Source organism: Notothenia rossii (genome assembly GCF_949606895.1).
Source record: "Notothenia rossii genome assembly, chromosome: 11".
Lineage (NCBI taxonomy): Eukaryota > Metazoa > Chordata > Actinopteri > Perciformes > Nototheniidae > Notothenia > Notothenia rossii.
The window spans coordinates 10,154,117-10,167,155 of record NC_136910.1 but is presented as its reverse complement, the minus strand read 5'-3'; the positions used below and the strand labels follow the sequence as shown (position 1 = coordinate 10,167,155).

Sequence of the window (13,039 nt, the reverse complement as noted above, 5' to 3'; positions counted from 1 at the left end):
CAAACACCCAGCACACCAAGATTAACAAGCGTAGACTATTAAAGATTTCATTTAATTAAGATGTAGATGGAATCACTCTAGATTTATTGGTTCACACTGAAGGTCGTTAATACATCTTCAACCTTGTGTCGAGTGGGTGAGGTTTTATTATTTATCTAGCTGGTAGGCAACCTCGATCTTTGAAATAATTAACCAGTTCCCCCGATCGTGATACGGGTTAGTTGTAATTAATTCGCCCAATCTAGAAAACGCACAGGACAGTATGACCTGCCAGGGATAAGAAATCCCTCTGAAAAGAAAATGGTGCCTTTCTTTTCCAATATATTCCCAAACAAGCCAAACTACAAAACCCTTTTATCCAAAGCCTGGTGATTCTGTAAATGCACAATTTTAAATGCTATCACAACACCTCACATGGGCTCCACATGCATCATTACTGGTTTTCATACAGATAAAACATGTGATTCACTGAATTTATTTATTCACAAGGGTCAACAAAGACAGAAAATGAACTTTTTTCAACAAGCCAATGCTTCCAAAGAAAAAAGTATACATAACAAAAATTCTTGTCAAGACATATTTACACATTTACAGACATTTTAATACTCTGATTAACATTTCAACATTTCACGGAGACCTCAATTGTCCAAATCAAAGGCAGTGAAGTAAAATGTAAAAGTACAAAATAAAATCTAGAAGTATAGAACACATTCATCACCGCTTTTTAGGAATAACAACATTTCCGCTGGTTGCTATGGGGATGAGGAGTTTCCGCTGTTCCATACGAAGATATTTTTCAATCAGCACTTCCACTGGGACCGTGTCAGTAACATGTCCCTGCCTGAAAAACAAAAAAATGGTTCAGTTAAATCCAAGTAAAATGACTAAAGTGTCAGAAATTGTTTAGGTATACTGTTCAGTGTTTCCCACAGAATTTGATTCCATCTGTGGGGGCACCGTCTCGTGTCTGTTACTTCAGACTAAACGTGGAGTCAGAGTCTGCCATCTACAGGTCGGTATTATCCAGTGTATTTTATTTTATTTTTTGCTACAGTATTAATTTCTACATAATAGTTGTCCAAAATCATTCTGAAAGCATTGTATTAATTACTTTTTGCTGTGTACTTGTCACCATTTTGTTTTGGTTTCAACTGTCGGCCATCATGAATTATCTGAAAAGGCATTTCATTTGATGATTGACCCTGATGTCTCTGGTCTGTGTTACAAACGTAACTCTTTTATTAAAGCTTTTTGCAAAAACCAAAGGTTAAATAACTGTGTTCATGTTTTCCAAAAACACACCATTAGGGTATAATGTGTTTGATTTGTGCTTAAATTGCCAACAAATAGGCAAAAAAAAGTCCATAGGGACTTGGCTTGGCAACTGGAAGGTCACCAGTTCAAGTCCCGGCAAGACCAAGTGCTACCGAGGTGTCCCTGAGCAAGGCACCGTTCCCTACACTGCTTACCGGGCGCCGTTCATAATGGCAGCCCACTGCTCCTAACACTAGGATGGGTCAAATGCAGAGGAACCGTTTCGTCACTAATACCTGTACTATGTGATGACAATAAAGTTGAATCTTCTTCAAGACATGGCAAACATTCACTGCTGGTGAGCATAGCAAATATATTTGTTTTTATCTTTCAAAACGACTGATCCCCAAGTCATTGGTGTTGTCCTTGCACAGATAAGCACAAATCACACTTACCTTCTCAACAGAAGTGCAGCATCTTCAACTTCTATGGTTTTTCTCTTTGCATGAAAGGCATATGTCTCCAAGTCCTCCGCCAGTCGGTTGAAGTATTTATCCATTCTGGTAAAAACATGAAATAAAATGAAGCTAGTGTGTACTGTGTACTGTAAATGGTAGAAATCCATGGTGTCCTAAACACATGACAGTGCAATATTATTGAATTAAAGGCAACCTTATATTACTTACATATCGTTTAGGACAGGGTACACATCTGGAGAGACTTTTGTTTTGGCGAAGTGTTTGAACACCTCCATCAGGTAGCTCTTAGGAAGGTCAGTCTGCTTTTTAGCCGGCCCTTTCCTCTTCTTTCTCACTGGCTTTGGTTTAGGAACAGGAATAGCTTCCCCCGTCCTACTGCTGACATAATACATAAATATAAAGTCAGTAACATAGTAGATGACAAACATACAATAACTTTAAGTCAGTTAAAAACTATACAACTGACATTCTATATGCTATGATGTAAAAGCCCAGTTTTTAATTTTTAAATTAGATTGTAGCATAAAATGCAACTTACCTTATTTGAATATTCTGAGGTTTGGGCTGAAAAAAGCTCATTTTCTGTCTGACAAAAGCTGGGGTCTTGCTTGGGATCGCTGAAGATTTTGGAAAACAAAAAACACATTTGACCTCTATTCACAATTGACTTTCAATAAATGAAACACTAACAAAGACTAACCATCACTGTCGTCGTCCTCCTCCTCTTCCTCCTCCTCCTCCTCCTCCTCCTCCTCTTCCTCCTCCTCCTCCTCCTCCTCAGCAGCTTCTTCAGGTGATTTCTCATTCAGGAGCCTGTCTTTGGTATCATTCGCCAGCTCCGGAAGATGAAAGGAGGTTTCTTTATCAGTGCCAGGGTCCGTGTAGGAAGCGTGTGTTTCAGGGCTTCCCATGTGCAGGCTGCTTGGTGATTTAGACTTACCGTCAGACCATCCTGAACGCAAACAAAGCTGTTAAACATTGAACTTTAAAATACTCTGACATGCAGCCCCGAGAGGAAAACGGCTGCATTTTATTTGAACTTTTCCCCCTTTTATTCCCCCAATTTGTCCCGACACATGTTTGACCCTTCAGACATACTTAAAATACAAAAGCAAAAATATATTCATGATTTTTTAAACATAAAAAAGGACAAAGATAAGTAATGTGACAATTTGAAAAATGTATTAATAATTCATTAGATATAAAGAAATTAAAAAATCCTAATAAGAGGAATCTATTGGGGTTTGGATGCAGCTCAGTCAGCTTTTGCAGGATGGGTTTGCTTGAGTATGTTTTAAATGTGCTGACTTGCTGCTTCTCATGTAGAAAGCATGTCAAAAGAGATTCAATATTTGGACGTCCTCACCTTCCTCTGTGGCGTCGTCCAAGTCTCCCGCTGCCTCAGTGACGGGCACGACGAGGGGACCCTCAGAGCGAGGAGCCCTTCTGCTGGTGTGCTCCAGGTTTTGCTCTTCCTCTTCCGACGGCTGCTCGGCATCTTCCTCCTCCGGCTTCCCATCATGCTTGTCTTCAGGTTGAGAATCAGCCAAATCGTCCTCCTCTTCCTCTTCCTCTTCCTCTTCAGGAACCTCTTGTTCACTTTGATCATCTGCAGTCTCCTCCTCTTCCTCAGACAGAGACTTTGCTGCATCCTCTTCAGGTTCAATATCAACTGCAGCTTCTTGAGAGTCTGGTGCAGCCTCCTCTTCCTCAGACTGCGACACGGCCTCTGCAACCTCTTCAGGCTCGGAATCAACTCCATCTTGTTCTTCAGTTTGAGAGTCACCTGCAACTTCTTCCTCTTCAGTTTGAGTGTCTGGTGCAGCCTCCTCTTCAGCCTGCCAATCAACTCCATCTTCCTCTTCAGTTTGAGTGTCTGGTGCAACATCCTCTTCAGCCATCGAATCAACTCCATCTTCCTCTTCAGTTTGAGTGTCTGGTGCAGCCTCCTCTTCAGCCATCGAATCAACTCCATCTTCCTCTTCAGTTTGAGAGTCTGGTGCAGCCTCCTCTTCCTCAGACTGAGACACGGCCTCTGCAACCTCTTCAGGCTCGGAATCAACTCCATCTTGTTCTTCAGTTTGAGAGTCACCTGCAACTTCTTCCTCTTCAGTTTGAGTGTCTGGTACAACATCCTCTTCAGCCATCGAATCAACTCCATCTTCCTCTTCAGTTTGAGAGTCTGGTGCAGCCTCCTCTTCCTCAGACTGAGACACGGCCTCTGCAACCTCTTCAGGCTCGGAATCAACTCCATCTTGTTCTTCATTTTGAGAGTCACCTGCAACTTCTTCCTCTTCAGTTTGAGTGTCTGGTGCAGCCTCCTCTTCAGCCTGCCAATCAACTCCATCTTGTTCTTCTTCAGTTTGAGACTCTGCTGCAGCCGCCTCTTCCTCAGACAGAGACCGGACTGCAGCATTTTGAGAATCAGCTTCACCTTCCTCCTCTGTTGGAGCTTCTACATGGTTCTCCTCTTCCTCCCTAACGGTATCCAGTGATTCAGCTCCACCTGCCTCTTCCTCGGCCACAGTTGCATTATCTTTCATTTGATCATCACCTGTGTTCTTCTCTTCCTCCCTTTGAGATATAGATGCTGTCAAACTTCCATTTTGAGGTTCCGCCCCCCCCTCAGTTGGGAATGCATTCACTGACTTCTCTTTCCCCAGCTCCACCTCCATCTGATCCACCTCCTCCACTTCCATCTGATCCTGCTCCTCCTCTTCCTCCTCCTCTTCCTCCTCCTCCTCCTCCTCTTCCTCCTCCATCTGATCCTCCTCCTCCACCCTCACCGTCGGGTTGTCCCGAGTTGCGATTATTGATAAGTTGTCGGTCATGGCGCCGGGCTGGGCGCAGAGCGCCTTATCACAGTGGATGATGTCGGACGTGATGTCAGTGTCACAGAGTTTGCTGAGGCCAAGAGTGAAGCCCTCCGAGGAGATGGTCTTACCGAGACTCCACCGGCTCGTCTCTCCTGGGTGACAAGAAGAGAGGGAAAACTACAAATGAGTTATCAGTAGCATCCCTAGCGACAGTACTTGCAAATAACCTACAATATTGTTATTGATACGCCACTAGTTGAGCCTCCCTTCGTAAAACAGCCATCGGCTCCCTTCCTCCTGCTTGCTCATGTAACTGGGCTTTAGTTCTAAATGTACATACTGTATACCTGGTCGAAATATTCTTGAGAGCCAAATTTAGATGTGAATTGGCCTTGTGTTCAAACATTAGTCTATTTAATTTTTCTGTAAAATAATATATATAAAAAAATGTATGACACATTTTGAGACATATTAGAATAAAAATATACTCTGGGTAAAACTAGTGGGTTCTTTCATTGTTATTGACACTTTAAAGCCTAAATGGTCAGCAATTTAATTCATTAACATTAAAGGTGGGGTAGGTAATTCACTTCAGAAACACTTTTTGTTATATTCCAAGGAATGCTCTTAACATCCCGATAGCAAACAATAATACATGAAATGCTTTGACAATAAATACATAAAGAAATGTCATCTGTGGAAGCCGTGGCGCTGTAAAAAGCATGACCAATCATTTTAGCCAGCCCGGCTAAAGTAACTGGATGGCCTACCTGCCTGTCAGCCTTCCATCTGTGCACAAGCTTATCTCGTGCCCTCATTGGTCATGTGCGCGTCCGTGTGTCTTGGAGGAGGGGCTCTGTAAGGAAGTCTGAAGGAAGGGGCAGATTTTTTCCGGCTGCGTAGTTTCTAATTCTAGCGCACTCGAGCTGGTTTCTCCATTCTTACCCACCCTACCTTTAAGTTAACTTGTTTTTTTTAACGGATATATTAGCAGATTGATCTAAAAAGGTACATTTTTGAGTAGTTACGAAGAGTGTTTTTTTCATTGTAATCACCTTCCATTGACCGTCTATCTACAGCAGCGTCAAATCCTGCCACTGAGATTCTACGGCGTAGTAAAGCTCTTCTCCGCAGGCCTCTTCTCTCAGTCTGAACTTCCACAAAGGGGGTTTTTAGAGTGGGACTGCAAAACAGAATGGAGAGACCGCTTAGTTATATATTCACTTATTAACATTGTAAAAAGCAATGTAACTTTTTATATGCATAAAAAAACGACACAACTTTGAAGTTTGTTATTTACCTTGACAAAGTAAGAGATGATTGTTCTGTTTCTGTATTTTCATTCAAATCTGTAAGCACAAGCATTCATCATAAAACCAAGACATTAATAAAATACACAAGTGTTCTCATAGTTCATATGTTTCTACATCATCATCTAATTCTTGTTGCAGGAGTATACTTAGTTCAATCCAACCCTATTGGAAATCTGTCAATTCAACAACAACCTTAGGATCGTACTTTACACCACTATTCAGGTGTTGCTTGAACCTTACCTGGCCCGGCGTCAAGACGTTTTTCAAAAGCCGATACATCAAAGCTCAGATGTCTCTTCCTGTTCAGTCTTTTTTGGGTACTCGCTGCACCAATGGTTAAATCAGGCAAATCCAACCCTGACAGCTCAATACTGAAAGTGAAGCAAATACTAACCTGTTACACACAACACAACAAATGTCAGCCGGTAGCATACAAACTGTCAATGTTGCTGAAGAGAGAGAAGATCAGGGTGGATGTTTTTATCAGCTTTGGACTGAAAAAGTAAAACATTTGAAATAATCATCCTGGTCATCCCAAATGTCAGCAATGTGCAATTTCCCTTACACAACTCACCTGCGACCCTTACTCGAGTCGGCTGAAGATGACTGTCGCCCATCTGACGCGGCCCTCCCATGAACCACAGGCGTACTCGCAGGCTCTGAATCAGATAAAAGATTAGACGATTAAAAAAAGGGCCATAATCAGCTGGAACATTAGGTGTGAATAAAACCATGCCATGCCCATACCTGTCTGCAGGATGTTCTTGAGTAGGTGCCTCGGTGTCTCTCCATCCTCCAACAGCATTGAGTTTACTGCAGGCTTGTTACTCAATCTGAATGAGACTGAGCGAGCGACCCTTCTCGTGGCATCCCGGGATTTCCTGGATATACTCTGGAAAGAAGTTCAATAAGTCAACCTTAAGAATGTCCATGATCAGCACAAGCTCTGCCGGCCTTCCTCACCTCCCGTAGTTTGTGTATCTGGCTGTGTTTTAAGATGGCCTTTGGGGTTTGGGGAACAGCATCTTTGTTTCTCAGTCGACTGCTGCTCCTCCTGGTCGCGCTGGCACTCAGTTGTTGAGAGGCACTTAAGACAAGACAGATCAATATTATTATAGTTTTAAAATCCTTAATTTAAGTATGATTAAAAAAAGAAACATTCTTTTTACAATAAACACTTGAAATCATGAAGGTGATTTGAATGACATTGTAGAAAAACCATACTTGGGTGTTAAATAGTTTATATATATGTTTCAAAAGCTGAAAAGGGAGAAGATCTTGGGTAGGTAAAACAAGACTTTGTATATAATGTAAATTATTCCCTGTAAAATAAAAATAAATCAGGTTTGAATTGAAAACAAGCACAACTTTGATAACAAAATAGTAAATCCATGCTGATCTACAGAGGAAATCATGTGCATCTTTGGATAGATCGGATAATATTGTGGTTATTATAATTATTTCCATACAGGGTATTAAATAATTGAGGCTTCCTTGTTTTAACATGCTGGTGTTACGAAAACCACCTTATCTTTTCTTACTAAGCTAGTTATGGGAGGAATAACGTTAGCATTTATCAGAGCTAGCGTTCATATTCAAAGCTTGAAACAATAATAACAGACTTCGTTAGTTATTTCAATACAAATTTAGTGAGGGTTAAGGTGAAGTACCTGTGGGTGAAGGGGGTCCTTGGTGTCTCGGTGCTGAGAATTCTCGTCAGCAGGACCCGGGGAGAAAGGTTCTCCGCTGGATCCATTTAGAAACAGAGCCGGTTATTTTTGTTTTTCTCCCAGACGGTCAGCTGTTTAGCTCAGTTTAGCTAACGAACGTTGTCCACGGTAAACAGTAGAATAAACCTTGTTAAGCTGCGGCTCTATATAAATAAAACCAGTCTAACAAACGGCGTTGAGCTAAATACCGCCTCAATTAACACACAGCTTGTCTAATTAAACATGTGTTGACTGTCTAATGTTGTTTCTTATGTGGTTTCAACGGATTTACTCTTCACACTGTCCCGCGTTATTTTTAAGTGAAATATCGCGAGATGACGAATTTTTTCTTCTTTTACATCTAAAGCGTAGTTCTTTTTCTTCTTCTTCTTCTTCTTCTTCTTCTTTGCTTTAATGGCGAGTCGCAACCACTTGGAGCATTATCGCCACCTACTGTTGATTTATTGAATCTTCATGTTAAATCTTTGTCTTCAGATAATGTATATAAAGCTTCAGACCAGTGTTTTTGAGAAATTTGAAGATGAGTTTGTTAACTTCATTTCTTGAGTTACTTGCGAATATTGACTTGAAATCCATGTCCTTAATGTTATGTTGTTCCATTGAAGTTTACAGAATGAGTCTTTGTCTGGTATATTCCGGACAGCTAAATATGTGATGTATTGTCTCTGATTACAGGCCCAGTTCTACGGGGGTGCATAAGGGTGCATTGCACCCTCAGTTGAGTCGTTATGCACCCTAATTTGAAAAATGAAAAGTGAAAAAAATGAAAAGTGAAAAATATTACATATAATAACAATAATAATAATAATAATAATAATAATAATAATAATAATAATAATAATAATAATAGTAATAATAAGAAGAAGAAATGAATTGTAATTGTGGTTAAATAACATTGTCTGCTGCATTTATTTGGTCAATTTAAACGGTAACGTTATTATGTCAGGTGCGCGTGACCTGTGCCGCTGCGCGTTCTTCATCTGTATGGTGCTTACACAGCAGTCAATGGTGGACATCAGAACATGGTTAAAACAACCAGCCCTTATCGCCTGAAGTAACACTGCATATACTGCAGGTAATAACAGTTCAGATCATGGGGACATTACATTACCCGCGGTCACTGTCGTGGACACTAACGCCCGACTCGCCGGCTTTGCCCGCCTCGCCCACGGAGGCGGAGCAGCCGCAGCCGTCTTCGTTGCCCCAAACACCGCCACCCCTCAGCCCGCAAGTGCCAGAGGACCTCGGCAAAACAGAGCCTGCCCAGGCACATTTAAAAAAAAGTACCCAACTCGCCTGTACAGTGGGGTAAGGCGCTCATTTTGCAGCTCATGGTTTCAAAAGAGAGATTGGCTGGAATATTCATGCGAAAAAGATGCCATCTTCTGCTATGTAGACATTTCGGTTCAAGTAAGTCAGATCATGCCTTCACCACAACTGGCTACAACAACTGGCGCCATGGCTACGTGATAAGGGACTGGGAAGGCATGAATCAAGCAAAGAGCACATAGATCCATAGATCTCTTCATTTTGCTCTCAAAGTGCACCAGATTGATGCTTTTAACTTCAATATTTAAAAAATAATCTTCCAGGGGGAGCATGCCCCGGACCCCCCTGGAGGAGGTGAGGACCCTCCTAGAGGAGGTGAGGGACCCCCTAGAGGGTGTTAGGTCCACTCCCCACTTGTAAAAATAGCACTTTACCACTGCACCCTCTCTAATCTCAGATGCACCCTGAGTCATTTTTTTCTGGAACCGGGCCTGGTTGGCAACCATCACAGTTGCCAGTTGGATGTTTTCCAATCAGATGCAGTGGTGAGTTTAATCCAGAGTGACCCAATTTTATCCTGCTGATAATGTTCTGTTCTCTTCTATTACTCCCCCAAGTGCTTTCCATTCCTACTTCCCTTTGTATCTGGTATAAATGTCTTCCTTTAGTGTTACTGTCCCATAACTTTTGCCATTGTTGCTTGATAATAACTTTTGTAAATGATTTGACTTCTGCTCTACTGATAGGCCTCCTATTAAATCAATTTGATTTGCTTTCAATCCATTGTTTGCCAGTTGATCCACTACCTCATTATCTCTAATACCCACATGCACTGGAATCCACATACATTGAACAACATTTCCCAACCTATACATGATGTGCACAATTTCATGCAGAATATCCTGACGACAGAATGACGATAAATTATTTATACTCTCCAAAGCTGCGCTGGAGTCAGAGCAAATGACCACTCGCATTGGCTGTATTTCCTCTATCCACTGAAGTGCTATAGAGATAGCCATCATTTCCACTACACTGCGATGTGATCACTCGCTCGCTTTTTCACTTTGACCTTTAACTCAGGAACATAAAATGCACAACTAGTTTTACTATGTTCTGGACTTTTGGATCCATCATATTATGTGTATAAACTGCCCATATTGTTCATGGAAGTGTTCACATACATGTAAGCTTGCACGTTGATTTTATTTGTCTTTGAATGTAACGGTTTCAATAAGGATACATCTATTACAGGTTGAGGTATAACCATGGTGGAAAAGCTGATATCAACACAGTCGGACTAATATTCCATTCCTTAACTTTGAATTCCTTACATAATTCCGAAACACAAACACAAAAACTTTCTTTTTTAATTGTGTTACTTTCCCAACTTGTTTTTACAGTTTGTTTAGTAGGGTGAGTATCTATGGCCCTAGATTTGCCCAGTAATTAACAATTAACGGTTTTCTCCTCAAAGAAATTGCTATTTCTCCGACCTCTACCTGAAGTGGTGTAGATCTGACTGCCCCACAGCATATCCTTAGTGCTTGTGCCTGGACTCTATCTAATTTTTGAAGAGAAGAATATGCAGCTGAACCATACACTATTAGTCCGTATTCTATGGCTGATCTAATTAGGGCTGTGTATACGTTCCTCAAAGCAGCTTTATCAGCCCCCCACTTAGTGCCTGCCAAGCACCTCATAACATTTAACACCTTTTTACATTTATCTACTACTTTATCAATATGAATACTCCATGTGACTCTCTTGTCCAACCATATTACCAGAAACTTAAAAGTCATCACTTTCTTTAGTTTTTGTCCATAAAGTTTTAACCTAACCTCCTCACCTATCCTTTTTCTCGTAAAAAATAAAGTTTCAGTTTTTTCTACCGACAATCTAAACCCCCATGTCAGAGAGACCTTCTTTCAATTTCCGTAATGGCTTCCTGAATCTTACCTACAATATAATTTAAATTTCTAACCCTTTTCCAAAGAAAGAACTGATTTACTTTTTGGTTTTAGTAGAGGACGACCAGCCTTTCTTTTTCTTTCAATCCTCTGGGCCAGATGAGCGCAGCAACATGAGTCCATTTGTACGTATGGATGGAGGTGTTCCAGGGAGATTACAGTGAGTGGATAACACAGAAACACTGAGAGCACTATCCTGGGAAGTCTCTAAAGTAGAGCCATCCTCCTCATTGTGTATCAGCCCTGGGAGACAGCTGAGGCCTGTCCCCCTGCTGGTCCCTGCCTGTTGGGACAGACTGAGGAGGGCTGTGTCACCGTTTGCTCGACATTGGGCCAGGACGGTGTGGTTACATTTCTTATAATGGTTAGGAATGGTGGAGCAGCACTGGAGACCATCTGGACATTCTGTGTGAAAAGAAGAACATGTAGACAGACTTATCAACAGAGTATTAATGGTAATTCAAAAGCAACAGCACATGCAAATTCTGATAAGGTTTTGGGACAATACTTATACTCAAAAAGTGCCTGATTTTATATATCAGTTTACTCATCACATAAATTCAGCTGTGTCTCAAGGGAGCTTTCTAAAAAAAAAAACGATGTAGTCCAGGTTTTCTTAAATTGGGCTTGAGACTTGACATGTTGAACAAAAGCCCTATTTTACAAACTAGGGGGAATTAAATATGTGCATTAACCAGGCAGGATGTATCTGAAACTAAATATTGTTCTCAAAATCGAAACTTTACTCATGTCCAGTAAATAAAGTGGCTGAAAGAGACACAAAGATACATCACATATGCCAAATTGTAGGGGAATTTCAATGGATATGGGGCAATATTTAGTGTCAATGTATCATTTCGTTTGGTGAATCTATAAAACTATCTCCTGAGTTGTCACCAGTTTGTTCCTTTGTCTCTACTCCTCAGCTGTACTTATACCACAGACCCTTAATTGCCAATTTCCATCTACACACCTGTTTCTAATTCATTCCTCTGCCTTTCCCTTTGTGCCCTCCACCTGAACTGCATCACACACCTGCTTATTAGATCCTGCTGCCCTCATACCAGCCCAGCTTCTTTGTTCCTCTTTATCATGTGTTTATGTGGCTGTGACCTGCCTGCCAGACTTACTGCAATTGTAAGCGTTCAAATAAGTCATGTAACTGCACCAGGCTGCCAGTTATCAGTTTGCAATAGTTACATTTAAAAACAGGTGTGTTGAATAATATATATATTTTCCCCCCGCCTACAATTGACAACTACATGTGTTCCCCTGAATGCAGGAGGAAAGGTGTGTCAAATAAGAATATATATGGACGTAGTCATTTGATCAATGGTTTCTGATGAGGAAGCTGCTGGTGGTCATGTTTTTTATATGATATATGGATATCTGTACCTTTGCATGTGTGTCTGGAGGTTTCAAGACATTCAGCAACATGCCATCTTTGAGTCTGTACCACCAAAATGGAAAAAGGCATCTGACACATGGGGCAAAAGTCTCCAGAGGATGGTCCTTCATCAGCAGCATTGTCTGTCTGCACTGTGTCCCTGGATGAATTTGATGGAAGAACAAGGGCCTCTAAACTGCTGTCTCCATTAACAACAAACCCACAATGTCCATTTTCGGCTTGCTTCACTTTGCTCTCAGCCTTTTGGTCACACTTATAACTGGTGAATCGTTCGTGCATACATGGTTGCCATCAAGACGTTGCATTACCGCTGACTAGTGGATAAATAAGAAAACTACATTTTGAACAAAAAAAACAACATTATTAATAATGGAAATACTGTTATAGGAAAAAGGGAACATTTGAAAAAGTTTTTAATAAGATCTCTTGTGGATTTTTGGATGAATACAAAAGTGGGTGTACAGGTGTATTATGTATGTATATACAGCTACATATATTTTTTATATATTTAAAATTTTATTCGGGATTGTAAGCAACAGCATTTCGATCTCGGTCTGTATCACACACACAGGAGATTGACAATAAAGTGGATTTCGACAATATGGTGGTGTAGCATCATTCCAAACATTGTTTTAATTCACTCTGTCCTCAATCTTAGTATGTTACTTTCTGGTCTTGTTCTGTTTATATTCCTGCTGCTAAATAAAATGAATACTAAAAAATACTATTTCAATGTGTTACTCTAACAGCACACTCTGCTGGCTGGAAAAATAAATAACAGCTAATGTTGATAGAAACAG

General features: G+C 40.8%; 1 protein-coding gene across 2 annotated transcripts; it reads right to left on the bottom strand.

Moving 5' to 3' along the window:
* Positions 1-464: 464 nt before the first annotated feature.
* Positions 465-7,965, bottom strand: cenpt (centromere protein T). Of its 2 annotated transcripts, XM_079656868.1 has the most exons (14): positions 7,533-7,965; positions 6,826-6,949; positions 6,610-6,754; positions 6,437-6,521; positions 6,103-6,233; positions 5,850-5,898; positions 5,605-5,732; positions 3,866-4,701; positions 3,100-3,739; positions 2,434-2,685; positions 2,272-2,350; positions 1,941-2,111; positions 1,710-1,814; positions 465-841 (listed from the first exon to the last, which is right to left on the bottom strand). In XM_079656868.1, exons 1-14 carry the CDS (start codon positions 7,616-7,618, stop codon positions 715-717), a joined length of 2,958 nt encoding a protein of 985 aa, XP_079512994.1. In that variant the 5' UTR covers positions 7,619-7,965; the 3' UTR covers positions 465-714. The 2 variants fall into 2 exon arrangements, with proteins under 2 accessions (XP_079512994.1, XP_079512993.1); XM_079656867.1 differs by having other exon boundaries at positions 3,100-4,701; positions 7,533-7,964.
* Positions 7,966-13,039: the final 5,074 nt, after the last annotated feature.

Coding starts and splice junctions, on each gene's coding strand:
- cenpt (XM_079656867.1), bottom strand. CDS start 7,618: ATGGATCCAGCGGAGAACCTTTCTCCCCGGGTCCTGCTGACGAGAATT. Junction 1,815..1,940: donor TACCCTGTCCTAAACGATAT/GTAAGTAATATA, acceptor TGTTTTTACCAG/AATGGATAAATACTTCAACC. Junction 842..1,709: donor GCTGCACTTCTGTTGAGAAG/GTAAGTGTGATT, acceptor TTTGTTTTTCAG/GCAGGGACATGTTACTGACA.